Source organism: Mustela nivalis (genome assembly GCF_964662115.1).
Source record: "Mustela nivalis genome assembly, chromosome: 15".
Taxonomy (NCBI): Eukaryota; Metazoa; Chordata; class Mammalia; order Carnivora; family Mustelidae; genus Mustela; species Mustela nivalis.
Genome location: NC_139034.1, coordinates 6,612,195 through 6,630,734, shown reverse-complemented (window position 1 = coordinate 6,630,734; position 18,540 = coordinate 6,612,195). Strand labels below are relative to the sequence as shown.

Sequence of the window (18,540 nt, the reverse complement as noted above, 5' to 3'; positions counted from 1 at the left end):
CACATAAAAATACAAATTATTATAATTGTTTCTTAATGCTGTGAGTGAATTTTTCAAAATGAAATAAAATACATGAATCATGGATTATGACAAATACAGCCTTTACAACAAATGTATTTTGGCTTACTCCATGTTATATCAAATATGATAAGAATATTCTGACTTGACGCTATGCCTAATCATTAATGTGCTCAGCTAGTAACTAACTTTCCTAGGCAGACTACATGAGAGCACTTTCACACAATCAAACCAAATCATTATAATTACTTTCTTACGGTTTAGTTTTTGAGTATCCACATTTTTTGTCAACAATTTGCCTTGTATATGATACATGCAGCTTAACAGTCTGGACTGACACACATAGTTACTTACAGTCTGAAAGTTAAAGATACTGGAGTTTCCACGAAGCTGAACTTGACATGTTTCTGACCATTGCTCTGCTTGTGTCCTCTTGAGAGTCCCTGAGCTCCTGACCCCCGACCTTCACCCTATCTACTGAAAAGTCTAGAAGTCTTATTATTTCAAAAACCTTCTTTCCACTGAACTTGTGACAGCTGGATGCTAGAGGTTTCATGACAACACAAACGCTGTGTCATGAGGTCATGAGGTGACAGCAACATTCAGTGCTGAGGCCCAGGAGAAATGACAGTGATGAAGAGAAGGACCTTGACAAATGAGATGCAACTGAAGATTCTGGCTGGGATCCCTTGTGTTTACGACTTATAGGTGCAGGTATTTCAAAGTCATCTTGTTGCAAACTCAACATATTTCAATTACCCCTCCCACTTATCCCCAAAACTTCCCTTCTGTTCTCTTTCTTAGCTTAAAGGCACTGCCATTTGCCAGTTGGCCCTGACAGAAACTTTCATAAGCTTAACGTAAATTATTTCAACTAATGTATGTTTTTGCCCCCCAATTAGCAAGTGATCAAAAAGTCCTTTTAAAAATTTATTTGGAAAAGGAAGTGCAACTACAGGGAAAAAAATGAGAGATGCTGGTCCAAGCACAGCCTATTTACGGCAGACTCCAGTTACCTACCATGAAAGAAAGAAAGCTGTTGGATAATCAAGCATTAGATTCTGGATACTTTCAGCAATAAGAAGGAAATCTGGCATCTCCACAATAGCACAAAATCTGGTTTCTCCACTATAGCACAAAAATATCACTGGCTTACTAATATTTAAAAAAAATAAAAATTTTTTTTCATTTAAAAATGAGAGATTAAAAACTTAAAAATGTCAAAAATGAACATATTGGTTCCAAAAAGTGTATGAGCACATGTTTTTTGTTTCTCAACATCCACTAACTCTACTTCTAGTAATAACCCTTGGATTTTTTGTGGGGGGACTCACCCCTATCTTGCTATCAGTTATATGTTTGATCCATTCCCAGTATGAACTCACTCCTGACTTAGCCCAACCTGAGCAGACTGTGGCATTCTCTTGGCCAGAGCTTATTTTAGAATGACTCCATCCAAGCCAACCAGCCTCAATCAGAGCAATCCCACAACTTTTGTTTCAGTGGCTGACAAGACAGACTTTATTTTCTGTTTGACTTGAATCTGATAGTGATTCAAGCCTGGTTAGTGAGCAGCAAAGGTTGGAGCTGAGAGAAGTAAACTTCATGGTAATTTCAAGTCCGTAAATCGAGGCATGCCTAAATCAGCTCTAATCTTGTACTTTTTAGTTATATCAGCCAATAAATTGCTTTCCTTCCATTCAAAACTGTAGAGTGGGTATTTGATCATTTGCAACATAAAAATCTAATGTAAGTTTTAATTACCCATCGCAATAAAGAACTTGTCTTTTTTTAAAGTGGTGCATAAACAATGAAAATTGGAACACTGAAAAAATTAAAAGGAAAAAACAATTTTTGTGGGTGGTGGTCATGGTGTAGGAATTCACTCAGGTCCTGGTGTGAGAGAATGAGGAAGTGCCACCTGGAATGTGGGAGAGGCCCATGCTGGGGGGACCCATGCCTGATCCCAGGATGCAGGAGTTCCTCCAGCCTCCTCCACAGCCTCCCAACCCCCAAGCAGCCGCCTTCAATCGACAGAATGAAATGTTGAGGAAGCCGTCACAGCTCCCCAAGTACAGGACGGACCCTGACTCCTTCCGAGTGGTGAAGCTGAAGAGGATGCAATGCAAGCTCAGATGCCTGAGGCCAGAGAGCCGCTGGAGAAGACCAACCTCAAAGATGTCATCAGAACGCTCAAACCGGTGCCGAAAAACAGGCCACCCCCGGTGGAAATCACTCCCAGAGATCAGCTCTTGAATGACATTCGCCACAGCAACGTTGCCTATCTTAAGTCCATGCAGCTGCCAAAGGAACTGGCGTAAGTGGGAACAGAATAATTTTAGAAGAACAAGGAAATGAGACAATGAGCTTGGAGACCATCTCAGCAGCATACTTCTGGAGCCAGGTGGTGGAACTGGGAACAAGGCTGGCATCTGATAGGAGTATTCTGTAAAGGCAGGGGCAAAATAAGAGGCTGGCAAGGAAGGGGGAGATAAAAAAAATTACTCTTCTGTGACAACATTTTCTACTTCCAATCCGTTTGAGTGACTTGGGTGAAATTTAGTTGTGTTTCCAGCAGCAGCATTTAAAAAAAATTTTTTTTCCCCATAAATGTTTGTTTTACTATTGCTTTCTTCTGGCAAATGACAATAAATACTATAGATGTGTTAAAAAAAAAAAAAAAAAGGAGGTGATGGTACCAAGAGTAATTTCAAAAAAATGAAGAGAGGTGATGAACACCAACGGGAACAGCTCCTTACCAACAGCTGGGAAACAGAACTGGGAAGCTGCAGAAACCCAAACCTTCTGTGGTGGCATACGTGAATGACGGGGTTACTCAGGGTTACCAAATGCTCTGGGGAAGTCAAAGATGAGGACAGAGAAAGATAACTTGATCTGGCAAGAGAAGACCAGGGGGAAGATTTAAGACCATAGTTCTAAATTCAAAAAAAAAAAAAAATAAAATAAAATAAAAAAGGAGGGGCCGCCTAGGTGGCTCAGTGGGTTAAAGCCTCTGCCTTTGACTCAGGTCATGATCTCAGGGTCCTGGGATCGAGCCCCACATCAGGCTCTCTGCTCAGCAGGAAGCCTGCTTCCTCTTCTCTCTCTGCCTGCCTCTCTGCCTACTTGCGATCTCTGTCTGTCAAATAAATAAATAAACTCTTTTAAAAAAATGATAGGCTTAGTAATGATTCAAGGATACTTCCTAAAAAAGCCCCGACTTTCTCATATAATATTATCTCATCAAAGCTAAAAGTGATGATTTTAAGACCACCACTGTTTTTATGCCAGTAAGGAGTACTTCTGGAAATTAAACTATAATCTGGCACTAATGGTCATATGCATTCTAATTAAGAGCTATTAAAATGCAAAAAATGGGCATTGTAGATTTGGTAAGATATGGTAACAATGCAATGGAGTGAATAATAACAGCAGTTGTCTGATATTCATGATGCATTTAAGTAGTATTCATCAAGGATTATCTCTGTCATACACTTGAGTTGCTTTTGTTGACTAGTTTTTATGTTTGCTAGAATAATGAGAAATTCAGTTCTCATAGTCTCAGTAATTGCCTCAGAAAAGTAATGCTATTTTAGGTGGGTGTATGGCAATGCTTCCTATTGTATATAAAGGTTGCTTAATGGAATTAATGATTGACTCTCTCTGAAACTGTTTTTCTGGGATGCTGAGTTGGTTTGTCTTATATGAATCAGTTATATGCAAAGGCTACCAGGATCCTGCTGAAGCCACTTCTGCTGTTTTTGATCCAATGAGTACCAAATGGGTGCCAAACCCTGTTTTAGATGCTGAGAATAGCTGAGTGCACAGGACAAAGGAGAACTTACCTTTTCAGAGCTTATATTTTAGTTGACAGCAAACAGCCAATCAATGTGAAAACAATAATCAAGAAAATTTCTCACCCTGGCAAGTTTATTAAGAAAGTAAGCATGGGGATGGGGAGAATATTTAAGCACATGGTCAGGGCAGCCCTTTGTGGGATGACCTGAAGAATGAGAAAGAAGTTATCATGAAAAGACCAGGGCAAAGTGTGATAAAGGTAGGGGATTGCTCTGTGTAATGGCCCTGGGGAAGGAATGATCTATGTTTAAGTGACACAAGCAAGGCCTAGGGGTGGGAACATGGTACATGGAACAGACCAGATAAGGTCGGAGAGAATGAGGCATGAAGAGCAGTGGTTCTCAGCTGTGACCACACATTAGCAGCGACCAGGAAGTAGATAAAATAATACCATTGCTTAGGATCCTCTCCAGACATTCTGATGTATTTGCTATGACAGAGGCCCTGCTCTAGGTATTTGTCAAGTTCCCTAGGCAGTTCTAATGGGCGGCCATGGTTGATAATCTCAGCTGCACAGCAATGTAGCTATAGTTCCCTCTAAGAGAAGACCTTATTCCAAACACTAGATGTATTATCCATGAAATACTGCCCATTTCTTCTAACAAGCCCCTTCCGTTGGGCTGTCACTCTCTCCCTCTCCTTTCTGCTCCCTGCCCAGCTACTTTCAGGAGGTCTGTGCCAGGCTGGGATATGTTTTGATCTAACTGGAATTTTCTTCATGACCCAAAATATTTGGGTTTGTCCAGTTTTCATGTCTGTTTATTTGGTTTCTTTCTCTCCTCTCCTTTCATTCTCTTTCCTCCACATCTCTCTCCTCCTTTCTCCGCCCTTTTCTTCTGTCCCTCCTCGCTCCCTCTCTCTCTTTTTTCACAATACAAGATCTGTCCTATGCTTAGCTTCAAAAGTCAGCTTGCCTCCTGACATTTGACTTTTCTGAGTGACTCCACATCTGCACACCTTTGCATCTTGGCACAGAGCTTGTGCAAGAGATGCCCTGCTGTCAGCTAGTTTATTTGCTCCTCCCACGGTATGTGAGGTGTGCACACTGCACCACGCAGGATGGGCCGTAAACCAAAAGGGTTTCTTGTATACAGAAGTACCTAAAAAGTACATGAAGATAAAGAAATAAGTTGAAGGAGATAATTTTAAAAGTACTAAAAATGGACTTAGCCAGCTTCTTTAAGTTTGTCATGTTGTCAGTAAAAGTCATGGTTGACCCAAAGATAGCCTTATATATTAACTATTCAGGAGTCTGCAACTGTGTGACTAGATGGAGAGGCTACATCAAGTATCCAGAGAGGTGTATAGGAACATGAGTCTTGTTTTCTTTTTGATCTGATCTACGAGGATGTATAGCTGTACCAAATCTTTGGGAATAACACCTATTTATTATGTTCATTTTACTATAGTTACATCAGCTCATCATTTTTCTTTTTTTTGCCATTTTATTTTATTTTTTAAACATATAACGTATTGTCTGTTTCAGGGGTACATGTTTGTGATTCATCAGTCTTACACAATTCACAGTGGTCACCATAGCACAGTTGAATGCTATAGAGCCATAAAAAACAAAATCTTGCCATTTGCAGGACACACTCTTTACACACACACACATGCACACACAGAGTACTGTGTTTTCTGAGCCTGCAGTTCCTATGTCCTCTCTCTCGCTAGTCTTTCAGACACATACCTGTTCAATCCCCACTCTTTTGGGTAACTTCTCACTCATTTTGTGGTTTGGGTTTTGGTTGTCTCCTAGTTTTGTTTAAAATAGAATCTGAAGGAGTTTTTCACTAACTTTGCTGCTTTTGAATGATTTTAGGAGGAATCACTGTGGAAATACTACCCTCATGTTGTCATCTTCAACGTGGAAGTCTGTTACCCACGTGACCCTTCACTGTAGGGTTAAGAGGGTTGTTAGTGACTTGTGAAAACTACTTGGAGGCACCAAGGGTATGCTTTTGTGGATCCTCACTCCTGAAAGAATTTTGGTCTTTCACACAATCTTAGATAGCCAAAGAAGAGGAAAATAGTGAATTCTGTTTCAGCAAAAACTTAAACAGAGCACAGAATTGAAGATGATTCCTTGGCCTTGGTTTGAGTCAGACTCTCAGGATTCCCTGTTCCTCTATAGATCTTATCCTATTTTCAGAGCTTAAATTCTGGCAATGTGAGTGCTCTCTTTCGGAACATTATTCTGTTCAGTTCACCTTTATGCCCAGGAGTGTAACTGAAAGCTCAGTCATTTTTGACAGTTTGTTTCAACTCAATAGAATGAAGTAATTGCCTTAGGTTCCCACAATGAGAATTTTCTTTTTCTTTTCTTTTTTTTTTTCTTTTCTTCTTTCTTTCTTTTTTTTTTTGGTATATTTGAAAGAAATAGTTAAGCTTTTTTTCACATCTATGCTATGCTGGGTGAACATAAAGTCTACTACTATTTGATAGATATGGCTGGTAAAATTTCACACGTCCCTATGTCCCCAAGTGGCTGTGAGTTCATTCCCACTACATGTAGTGCAGACTCCTGCTTCTCTCCCAGGACCACATTTGTTTCCTTTCTACTGAAACTATCACTGAAAACACCCCACTTATGTGGCCAGGAAACAGTCTTATTCTTTGGGCCAATTCTGAGCATCACATATTCTGATAAAATGTTTAGGCTTTGTGCAAGAAACATTTTTATTTAGCTACATTAGACTTAAGCATTTGCAAAGCATTCTTTCAACATAACAGATATATGATACACTTCTAAAAAAATATATTCAGATTTGCAAACAAATTTGTAGAATACAACCAACTATTTGGATGCAAACTGTATGGTACACTGTGAGGAAGGAATACTAGGTCTTTTTCTTCCCACATCAAAAATAATGCAAAAAAGTTTGACTTGTATGAAAAGACATACTCTTAGAAACGCTTTTAGGAAAAAAAAAGTCATATAATTTTTGCGTTTAAAAATATTTTACACAAAACTGGGTAATGGTGGATGGATAAACAAACTGATACATCCAGACAATGGAATATCATCCAGCAATAATAGGAAATGAGCTCTCAAGTTATTAGAAGATGTAGGGGAAAGTTAAATGCCTACTATTAAGTGAAAAATGCCAGTATGACAAGGTTACACGTTTCCAACTATATGAAGTCCTGCAAAAGGCAAAACTATGAAGACAATAAAAAGATCACTGCTCCCCAGGAGTCTGTGGTCAGAAAGCGCTGAGGTGGAACACAGGGAAATTTCAGGGCATGGAAACTATTCTTTATGGTGCTATAATGGGGGATACATGTCATTACACACTTGTCCAAACCTAGAGAACGTACAACACCAAGAATGAGCTCTGAAGCAAATTGTGACCTTTGGGAGATAACAGTGTTGTAACAACTGTAGGAGGGAATGCTGATAATGGGAAGGCTGTGGGGGTGGCAGGAGGAGAATGGGAAATCTCTCTACCTTCTTCTCAATTTTGCTGTCGGCTGCCTTCCTTCCCAAGTCTTTTAAAAATGTTATCTGTCATTGCAGGATGGGAGGGGGGTAGGTGGATGGGGTAACAGGGTGGAGGGCAGTTGATGTGATGAGCACCGGGTGTTATAGGCAACTGATGAATTACTGGACTCTACATCTGAAACTAATGATGCTGGCTACTTGAATTTAAATAAAAAATATATAAAAATAAATTGATTAATTAAAAAACTTTTACCTTCATCCCCTGCTATTTTGTTCCTTTTAAAAATACAATATTTGTATTTCAGAGTTAGCCCAAGAAATATCAGGTATTTACTGGCTGAATTTAGTAAATAACATAATTATTGATTTGAGGATAATGCTATAATATTCATTTTATGTTCTTTCATTGTTCAAAAACTATCTTAAACCATTTTTTGCCCCAATTTTTTCACATTGAAATGGAGTAAGTTGATTAAAATTGTTCAAACAAAACTATATCAAAACAAGCACAGGACAAGATTGCTTTAAATAGCTCATAGGTAGGCTGAGAAGAATTAATTTTCTGCCTTTAATAAACCTTTCTCTAAAGGTTTTCCTTTTACGTAAGCCTCAAACATGTATTAATCTTACGCTAATTCATAAATAGGGGAAGGCAGCCATGGTGGGGGTGCTGGTCATGGGAATGTAATGGCCTGAAGAAGTTGAAGGCGAAAGCCGGAGGGGAGGACCTGAGCCAAGCTGCTTTGGAGAGGGAAGGATGGAGGGGCACGGTTAAGATTATGGCTGGGGAGAACAGGAAGTTGAGGCAGTGCATACCTGAGTGCCCCATCATCTCAGCTGAGCAGGAGAGAGCTCATCTGCTAGGGATGGTAAGGACAGCAGATACGGTCTGGAATGGCTTTCAGTGAGAAGGGAGAGGGAAAAGTGGAGCATAAATGAAATCACAGCATGAGGCTAAGGGTCCTTCCAGCTGAGACCGGAGGCTGTGAATGTTCAGCACTGGCAACTGAACACTTACGGGATTTTAAAAACATTTTTGGAATAAGAATAGGAAAATCACACTACAGGAGTGATCTGTGACAGGACTTTGCTCAGTGGATGGAGCAGATACACACGGACAGGTGGAAGCTGACGATGCTGATCAGGCCAAGGAAGTTCCGGCCATCAGCATGGGCCCAGTGGTGTGGAAAGGCAAAAGTCAACAGGAGGAGGAGGCTAAAAGGCTGAGACAGAAATGGAGGGGTGGGGCCTGCCTAGGCTTCTTCATGATGTTTCCCATGTGCAGAGAAGTCCCAAGAGGTTTCTGTGCTCAAACTTGAGAAGACGGAAAAAAATTAAGCCTAACTCCACAATAATTTGCTGAGCAACCCCAGATGGTGGTAGATACCAAGCTGCAGTCTAAGCATCACAGAAGCAGAGGCCACTGGACCCCAATTCAGGAAACGGGGAAGCCATGTAGAGCGAGGCTTTCATGGAACCTAGCACCCACTCGGATGGACATGGGAAAGGTGTTAACCTGGCTGTGTGGGAGAATAAATGAAAACCAATGTTAACAACCAGAGCAGGAATGGTTTGAAGTGAATAATGAAGCAGCCCATTTTGGACAGAGAAAGAATGTGGGATGAGTGAGGAGGTACTTAGTCTACAGTTTGAAATTAGTTAGTGACCCATTAGAATTTTGCAGTGCTACAACTCAGACCCTTGCTAATGAAATTCTGGCCTTTGAATTTTTTCCCTGTCTTTTCTGAATGCAGCAGATCAAATTTTAAAGATCCGTTTAACTGGGGCAAGAGTTGACAAAATCAGTCACATTTTGGATTTAACATAGAACTCACGTCAAAAGCATATGCTATGGAAAATTTTCCACAGCACCCCCCCCCCGCTTTATTGAGGTGTAATTGGCAAATAAAAACTGTACATATTTAAGGTGTATAACTTGACCTTTGACATACACTGTGAAATGACCACCAGAGTCAAGCTAATAAGCACAATCATCACCTCACATCATTACTGTTTCTCCTTCCTTCCTTCCCTGGTCAGAATACTTAAATGTCATCATCTTAGCAAATTTCAAGTATACAATACAGTATGAAGTATCACCTCACACCTATTACAGTGGTATTCTCAAAAAAAGGCAGGAGATAACAAATATTGTCAAGGATGTGGAGACACTAGAACTCGTATACACTGTTGGTGAGAATGTAAAATGGTGCAGCCATTATGGAAAACTGTGTGGAGCTTCCTCACAAAGTTTAAAAATAGAACTGTTACCTGATCCAGTAATTCCACTTCTGGGTAGATATTTAAAGAAAATAAATTGGGATCTTGAAAAGATCTCTTCACTTCCATGTTTCCTGCAGCATTATTTATAATAGCCAAGATACGAAAACAATGTATGTGTCCATCAACACATGAATGGATAAAGAAAATGTGGTATATGTATGCACTGTACATTTTTTAGAAACTATTTTTTAGAGCAGTTTCAAGATTATAACAAAACTGAGAGGGAAGTACAGAAATTTGCCATATTTGTCCTGTCCCCACGCACGCACAGCCTCCTCCCTTACTAATCTATCTCACCAGAATGGTACATTTTTGTTAACAAAGATGAACCTACCCTGACACATTGTAACCACTGAAAGTGATTTTTTTCAGTAAACTGGAATTTTCTCTTGGTGTTGTATGTTCTATGGGTTTGGACACATGTGTAGTGATACAGAGCGATCATTTTAGTATAAGAGTATTTTCTTTCTTTGAAGTGAGCAAGAAGGGTTCAATTAGGTTTTTTTTTCTTTCCAGCTTCATTGAGGTAGATTCAACACATAACACTATAAAAGCTAAGGTTTTCAATATGTTGATTTGATACACTTATATACTACAAAATTACCACCTTTTATTTTTTTGAAAAAATTATCAACAAATAACCAATATCTATGAGTTGGATCAACATCTTCCAACTGTTTAATGTGTAGCAAATAAAGGACAACATCACTTTTCAATATGTAGTTAAAATCTTTAAAATAAGCAACATAGAAAAATCTTGAGCCCTTCCCCGTATGAAAGTAAGAATACTTTATGAAACTACTTAATGAAATTGTAAAATCTTTTGCCTGCACCATTTTACATGTCAAAAGAGGCAAACTTGATAAAATAATTTTTTTTAATTTTTAATTTTTTATAAATAAAATAATTTTTAAGTTTCCCCCCTTATTTCCAATTTATATAAATATTTATCTTTTAGAGGAAAATGACACTCTGATTCACCTCTATTGATTATTGTATGTAGGAGCAAAATCATAAACCTACTGTGCAGATGATCATGGCTTACTGGTGGGTACAACAATTACCATTTTAAAATATGGGTCACATATATGCATTTCTCTAATTTTTTTTTTTTATTGTGGGCTGTTGTATCAGTTTTATATAGTGATAACATTTAAGGATGATCCGTAATGTAATGTAATGTAATGTAATGTAATGTAATGTAATGTAATGTAATGTATATAGCATATTCATGTTGATGCATATATTAAAATATTATTTTTTTAAAAAACAAATCTCACCATACTAATGTTTATGAATTAGAGGTAGTTTACAAACATTAACTTACTCAGTTTGAAGTTACAACTCAGTTTCAGAGAGGAAAGCAATTTTTTTTTTAAGTTTGTGAATTATATCATTGCCTGAAACAAGAAATGACTAAAGAAGGTAAAGAAGAAATAAATAAGGACTAATTCCTTCTGTCCTAAATCTTTTGAGTATGAAGGGATTAGTATTTTGTATGAAGTGATTTTTCAAAAACAGTGTTTATATAGCTATTGTGAAAATGAACAAACCTCATCCAAAATGCAATCAGAAATCGCAAGGAGTTAGCTCTCCTTCACTACTGCCCCTCACAGCCTAAACAGTCCAGCAGGAGGGAGTCAATTTCCTCCCAGCCAATGAGTAGCTGCCACGATTTCAGTCACCTGCAGCCAATTAGAAGCCACTACTACTTCAAACTCTCATTTTCCTCCATGGAACATTTGTTCAAAACCACCCTCCCCTTCATCTCCCCTTGTCCTCCATGCTATATGTTATGCTCCACAAATAAGTGAAACCATATGATAATTGACTCTCTCTGCTTGACTTATTTCACTCAGCATACTCTCTTTCAGATGGAGAGGAGAAGGCAGTTGAGGTAAATTGGAAGCGGAGGTGAACCATGAGAGACTATGGACTCTGAAAAACAATCTGAGGGTTTTGAAGGGGCGGGGGTGGGGGGTGGGAGCTTGGGGGAACCAGGTGGTGGGTATTAGAGAGGGCACAGATTGCATGGAGCACTGGGTGTGGTGCAAAAACAATGAATAGTGTTACGCTGAAATAAATAAATAAATTTAAATAAAGAAAAATCACCCTCCCACCTTCCTTCTTCCCTCTACAAAAGGATGTTTTTCCCTGTTCTCCACACTTGCCTATGGTTCTCCATGATTTATGTGTTGCAAACTGCAATTTCCCTATTCCCAAGGAAAATAATTTGCTGCGTGGTAGCCTTTGTTGTTCAATTCTTAAGGTTGACCATATCAATCTGTGTTGAAAAATACATCACAACTAAAGTTATTTCTTCATAACTGATTGCTTTCATTAGTATAGATCAGGGTTTGGTAAATGATGGCCTGTGTCAAGTTAAGACCTGCCAACTGTTTTACAAGTAGACTGTTCCTAAGCCACAGCCATGGCTACTTATTTATGTATGTCTATGGCTGTACCACTGCCCAACTGTGTAGTTGTGACAGAGATCTTATGGCTCACGAAGCCCAAATAGTTATCATCTGGTCCTTTATAGAAAAACTTTGCCTACTCCTGATACATCTTATTGGAAATAGATTATGTTGTAGATATGCAAGTCATATTTTAGTTAGGTTTTACTATTTTCAAAATAAATTTATTGTCTTATTATCATTGTTAGTCCAAGAAGTGAATCTGATAATTATATTACATTTTTAGTCCCCTTCATTGCCCCTGGCAAAGTATAAAAAACCCTGAAATCAACTGGTACTTACCTGAGTACATGTACTCATTACAAATTCATACTTAAGGTCTGAGTTTCACGTCACAAGACAAAATACTCAAACCTCAATTTATTAGTTTCAAGCAACCAACCGCTCAAACTCTAATTACTAATAAAACTGTCCTGACTTCTATCCTTACTTTCCAACTAATATTTGGTAGAGATATTAATAAATAAAAGCAATTTAGTAACAAAGGTATAGATAGCCCAAGAATACATCAATCAATAGGTTAGATAACCAATTTAAATAATCCACAGACTATATAATTAACATAAATAATTGAGGATTATCTTCATTATAATGTAACCATCTAGCATCATTTAATACACCTTTTAACTTTATTACTCATTTTAAAATTCCAGAATTTGGTTAAAATTTGTTTTATTTAAAATTTAGATAAGAAATATCATGGAGCTCTCTTATAATCTAGCTTAGTATAATATACAAAGTATTTTTTAAATTTATAATCATCTTTAAAAATAGCTACATAGGAAATGTTCCCTCCAAATAATGAAATGTATCACACATACGGAGGTCTTCTAATATAAAGGACTGAGAAGACATGAGAGAACCCCATTTGTACCAACAAGACACAGTTCTACATAAAATGTAATATTTTTAAAAGTACGTGGTCAGAATTACAGGAAAGAATGGAACATTCTTAAGGCTAGAAAAAAGGAAGGAAATGAAAGCCAGAGATAACTGGGGAGTGACGCCACATATTAGACCCACTTACGGGCCTCAAAACTGAGCCTAAATCTTAATGCCCAACAGAGATGGGAGAGTGGGTCTCTGTCCCAAGCAAGGCCAGAGCTCCCACATACAAAGAAAGTCCAAGAAGAGATTCCTCCCTCTCTAAGGCTGTGGATAGAAAGACAAACCACTTCATAGAAAGCAAAATCATAAGCTTAAATCAACCACAAGCCCGTACCATTTACAAGTGACAGTTCGTCCAGATTGGTAATAAATATGTGCTGCTATAACCCCCAACCATCAAATTTACATAAAATCTGCTCTGAGACCCATAAAACCCCTGGTATCCCAGCAGATGCACAAGCAGAACCACTCCTAGGGATACTTTCACACCTGCTGCATTTGAGAGTCCTAAGAATAATGCTCAGTGTAGATGAGCTCACACACAATAATTATAAATCACTCAAGCAATTAAACAATCATGAGGTGGAATGAAGGAATCAGCAGTCCAAGAAGTAATGGAAGATGGAAATGTGAAGGGCCAAAATGCATGTAGTAAGAATTCAAGAAGGAGAAGGGGAGAAAAAAAGAGACAAGACTGAAGCAATTTTCAAAGAGATGGTGACTTCTACTTTTCCAGACTTGTACAAAGTGTTAGCTGGAAGAATTATACAGAACCCTGAGCGGAGTGTGATACTTCTTAAAGAAACACACACTGTGGGACAGTAACCTGGGGCTTGAGACAGTTCAAAAGAAGGGAAGGGGTGATCATTCTTTTACTATTCCATTTGGGTCGTTCTCACCATTCCCCACTTACATATGCCTCCAAGTTTGGATATTGGAAATGAAAGGAAAAAAAAAAAAAAGGCAGAAAGGCAAAAAATGAGGCAATACTATATGATGATATGTGAAGGCTGACAGAACTCTTGCTTCAGGTAAGTATGAATAAAATGAAAATCTTCATAAAATGGAAGTACCAGTGTGCTAATCACCATCCCACTATGCACCACACATCTCAAGACTTGCTAATGGAATACTATGTTCATAAGATACTATTTTATCTATTTTATTGGCCTTTTGTATTTGCCTGATTTAGTAAAAAGTCAAGGAAAATTATTTAGTTAGAAAATGAAGACATCAAAGTTGCCTTCAAGAAGACAGAGTTCCCAAAGAATTCTGAGGTTTTTAAAGGCACCAAGGTTCCTGGTGCTCATGCTTTACACTGGTTAATGTTAACCTTAAATGTGATGGCCTTCTTTTTCCTTGATTCAAAGTATTCCTGGCAGTAGTCATGTGGTCTGGCCATTTGAGCTATTTTGCATTCACAAGAAGAATGAGAGGCAGGATTAACCCAAGCAGTCTTCCTGGGTGCTGTACTGCTGTGGGAGGCGTGGGTTTGGTGTCAGGTCTGTGTTATTACTCAGTTCTGCGGAGCAATCATGTTGGCAAACGATAGCCTCTCTGGGCACAGTTTCCTCCTGTCTTAAGTCGGGCCCTCCTCACAGGGTTCTTGTGAAGATGGGTGAAAGGTAATGAACACCAGCCATTCCAGGCTTAACGTAGGAGCGCAGTCAATAGGCTGCACACAGCACTTTCCTTTTGAGAGCAAGTGCAAGAAGTCAGAGGGACAGCAGCAACCTCCCCAAGAGAGAAGGAAATTCTCTGGGGAATAATTTCTTGGGTGTTTACCTCAAATAATTCCAGATTAAGGGGGATAATAAACAAATAGATTGAATCAAGAATCTTAAGGCAAAAGGATACAGAGGAGGAACCACGGCTCCCCACGGCTCCCAAGAGTGGCTGTTGGTCAGGACAGTGTGGCCTAGAAGGACCTGGGAGGAAAACGAAGGCAAACAGTCCTTCATATACAGAGGGCATCTGCACCTCAAGCCTTTGAAATGCAAGAGAGCCTCAAGTATAATCTAACACTCAGAAATCCATGTAAATAATCCAGTGACTCCTGAAGACATTCTTTATAAAAACACAGCTTTTATAGTCCTTGCCTTTTTATACCTGGTTGCTACTTAGGCCTTTGTCTTCAATGCAATATGATCTTAGTTAAGGTTTCCTATTTTTTTAGTTTTCCCCCTTTTTTATTCAGTTCACTTATTGTATGTTATTTTTGAAAAAGGAGTTTAGGAACAAATATTAAAATCTACTAGGCAAAATATCACAAGCACATTTCCATAAATTAATACCTGGCTCGTGTTACTTTTCCAATTAAGTTTTCATTGTTTTATTATTAATGTAAGCATTAATGTCATCATACTTTATTATAATGGACTGACTCAAGGTTTTGTATGTGCAGCAACAGAGCCCACCTACATGCTGAGAATCTAATTTAGGTGACCTCAGCCAGGGGTCCAGAACTGGCTTCAAGAACATTTAACCTCTTGGAATCCAGTCCAAGTTGCAGATCTAGAACAATCACCAGGTTTTCAAAGGAATTCATGGCCATAAAATAGTTAGGAAGCATTATTTTACTATCTTCTTCCTTTTCCTGCTGTCTCCTATACCAGCACAAATATTTCCCTCACACCTAACAAAATGATATGCTAAAAAGACAAGTTGTTATTTGTAGCTAATTTGTTTCCTAATTTAGAAGGTGTGTTCAGAAATTTATAAGCAAATACACTTCAAACAAGGGATACAATACAGATAACCCTGTATTGGTACCATTGACAACACACAACCAGTTGTGTTTACTTCACATAAATTCAATTGCAGAAGACATAATGGCATTTTCTGAAAAATCACAAAGCAACGCCACCTAAGTCTTTAGGAAATTAAGTATTTGGGTTATGATACTATGATAATCATGGTCATATAAATCATTTTCTAACAGTACAATTCTAGAGAAAGAAATAAAATTAGCATTACCTTTTTGCTTACCTATACCTACGTCCATAGATATCTGCCTATTTTACCCAAAGGGCATTAGGAATTCTTGTGGGACACAATAGCAACTAAACATCAAAATTAGGGTCTGATGAATTTTAAAAGGTCATATGCAAGATAATGAAATGATGTTGATCAAAATGTAATACTGTACATATATATATATTGAGTATTATTATCCTCATTAACACCCAGAGAGGTATTTTAATTGTTTAAAAAAGCAAATTATTTGTTAAATGTCAAAGGTTCCTGATTTATTTTATAGTCTGTTTATGTATGTCCAATTTATTAAATGGATTGTTCATCAGTATGTTTTTTTCAAGATTAAAGAAATATATCCTAGATTATAATTGTTACACAGGACAACTTTTCTATACTTGTAACCCCACAGTGGAGGTATACTACATGCATTAATGATTTAGGTGTAATATCTACTGAATATTGTGCCTAATGATTCAGTAACAACAAATATTAACTATCAAAGGAGCATAAGGACTTTGGCAAAGCAAGGTATTTGAAAACATGATTCAATAACTTTAAAAGTTTACTACATGATATTTTTACACATGTGGAGTGAATGTCAGTTTGCTAATCACTTTGGTAGCACTTTTTCTAAAAGGAAGTTCACATCCAGAGACACTGAACCTTTTGGTAAAATATTCCATCACCCAAAATTAAAAGATCAGCTTATATATATTTTTGAATAATATTGTAAAATCTGTTTTTCAGGTTTTTTTTTTTTTTTTTTGCTTGCTCATATTAAAGGAAGAAAAGCACAAGAAGAGTCATAAAAAAAATCTGCTTTAAAAGAAAAACAGAATTCCATGGCTTTACAAACATAGATTTCCCTGTTTTAAAGAACACTCGGCAGCATTTATACAAAAATACCACACATAGAGTGTAATCACTAAGAATCTACTTAATACAACATTTGGTATCATTTGATGAGTTGTTACTTCGCTGAAAAAACTGTATGTGATTGTACCACTACTTAAAAACATCAGACCATCCAGTAGTGATTTAAAAATTATCAACTGCCTAACTCTGGTTTAACCGAATAACGTGCAAATAAATAATAAATACCAACCACGAGAACTATAGAGGGTAGTGGATATAAAGGGGGCGGGAGGATCAAGTTATAATTCCGCGGAAGACTGTGGGAGCCAACTGTGATTTAAAGGCTCTGTTTCCCCTCTAAAATGCGCAGGTAAACCCTGTGCAACTTTGCACTTCTTGGTGAAGCCACTCTGCTTACTCAATGTCAAAGGAGAGACTAGTCAGCAATCCATGGCAAGGTTTTTGGCAAAATCAATTTACAGAAAACAAGTTCATTCTTATTTTCACTCTTATCCCCACACGCACCCCCTCGCATGCCTGCCTCTCTCTGCCTCACCCTCCCCCCGCCCCCGCAAGTTATTTAAGTGTTAAGTCAGAGCGCAGATCCGCAAAGTTTTTCCGGCATAGAGAGGCCGCCTGTCTAAACTACCTTTCACACTTGTCCCAGAACCCGCGCAGGCTGGCAGATGAGGAAGGCAAACGCTGTTCGGGGCAGAGAAGGTGCAGAGGGAGAGGAAGCAGGGTGGGAAGGCAGGTTTGGGGTCTTGGGAAAAGGCTGCAGAGGATCCTAACAACGGGTTAGTTTAGGGGGCTGCAAGAGAAGGAAGGACACGGAAATCGGGGAACTGAGCACCAAGTGGCGGTCCGCGACCGTTCTCCTTACCTGCTGTACTTCTTGGGGTCCCGGAGAGCAAACGGCCACTGTATTCCCCCTCATTCCCGACGGGATGAGACCACTGTCTCCTGTCCGGACAGCGCGGGCCTCGGCTCCGTCCTCCTTCCTCGGCGACCGCAGCGGCAGCTCTGCTTCTGGGCGGGGGAGCCGCTCCCCCGAGCCGCGGGTGCCCACATCCCCGCCAGGGCTCCCGGTGCCACTGCCCCGGCGCGAGCGAGCGGAGGCGGAGGCCAGACGCCCCGGGGAGACTCGGCACGGCTACGGCACCGCCCCCAGGAGCCCCGCGCGCGCGGGACTAGCCCCGGGCGCCCCCAGGGGGCCGCACACCCCCTCCGCGCGGGGCCAGCGCGCCCGGCTCCCTCGGCCGCCCCCCGTTCCAGCCCCGTCACCGCGACCCCCGCCCTCCAGCCCCTGTGCCCCTCCCACAACGGCCGGCGCCCCGGCGTGACTCCCCGCGTCCTTCGCGTCCCACTGTCCGGCGCCCCGCCAGCACCCCTGCGTCCGCATCGCCCCTCCAAGTCCAGGACGGCCTGTCCCGGCGGTTCAGTCGCGCCCACCGCGGCCTGCCCGCCCTCGCTCGCCCCCCACGGGCGCGCAGGCGCACGGGTCGCGGAGCGGGCCCTCGTGGACGCCCGCTCGCAGCCCGCTCCTCCTGGGCTACCCGCGGGGGGCGCCTGCCATCTTTCCCCCCTCGGTGCCCTGCGTCTCCTTAAGGCATCCCGGGCTTGGAGCTCGGGGGAAGAACTAATTTTCCCACCTGGGCTCCCAGTCCCTTGCAGTGACAACAGTCTGCGCCTTCCTAATCTGAGGGGTTTAGGGCGTCCCTGTTGAGAGACAGGACGGGA

General features: G+C 40.0%; 1 protein-coding gene across 2 annotated transcripts in view; it reads right to left on the bottom strand.

The window, feature by feature from the left end:
- The window catches only part of SGCG (sarcoglycan gamma), a 145,129-nt gene extending 127,105 nt beyond the window's left edge, over positions 1-18,024 (bottom strand). The window contains exon 1 of one of the 2 annotated variants that reach the window (XM_082700219.1): positions 17,684-18,024. In XM_082700219.1, coding sequence (XP_082556345.1) covers positions 17,684-17,737 — 54 coding nt within the window. In that variant the 5' untranslated portion in view covers positions 17,738-18,024. The remainder of the gene's footprint in view (positions 1-17,683) is intronic. The other variant, XM_082700221.1, reaches the window with a different exon arrangement.
- Positions 18,025-18,540: the final 516 nt, after the last annotated feature.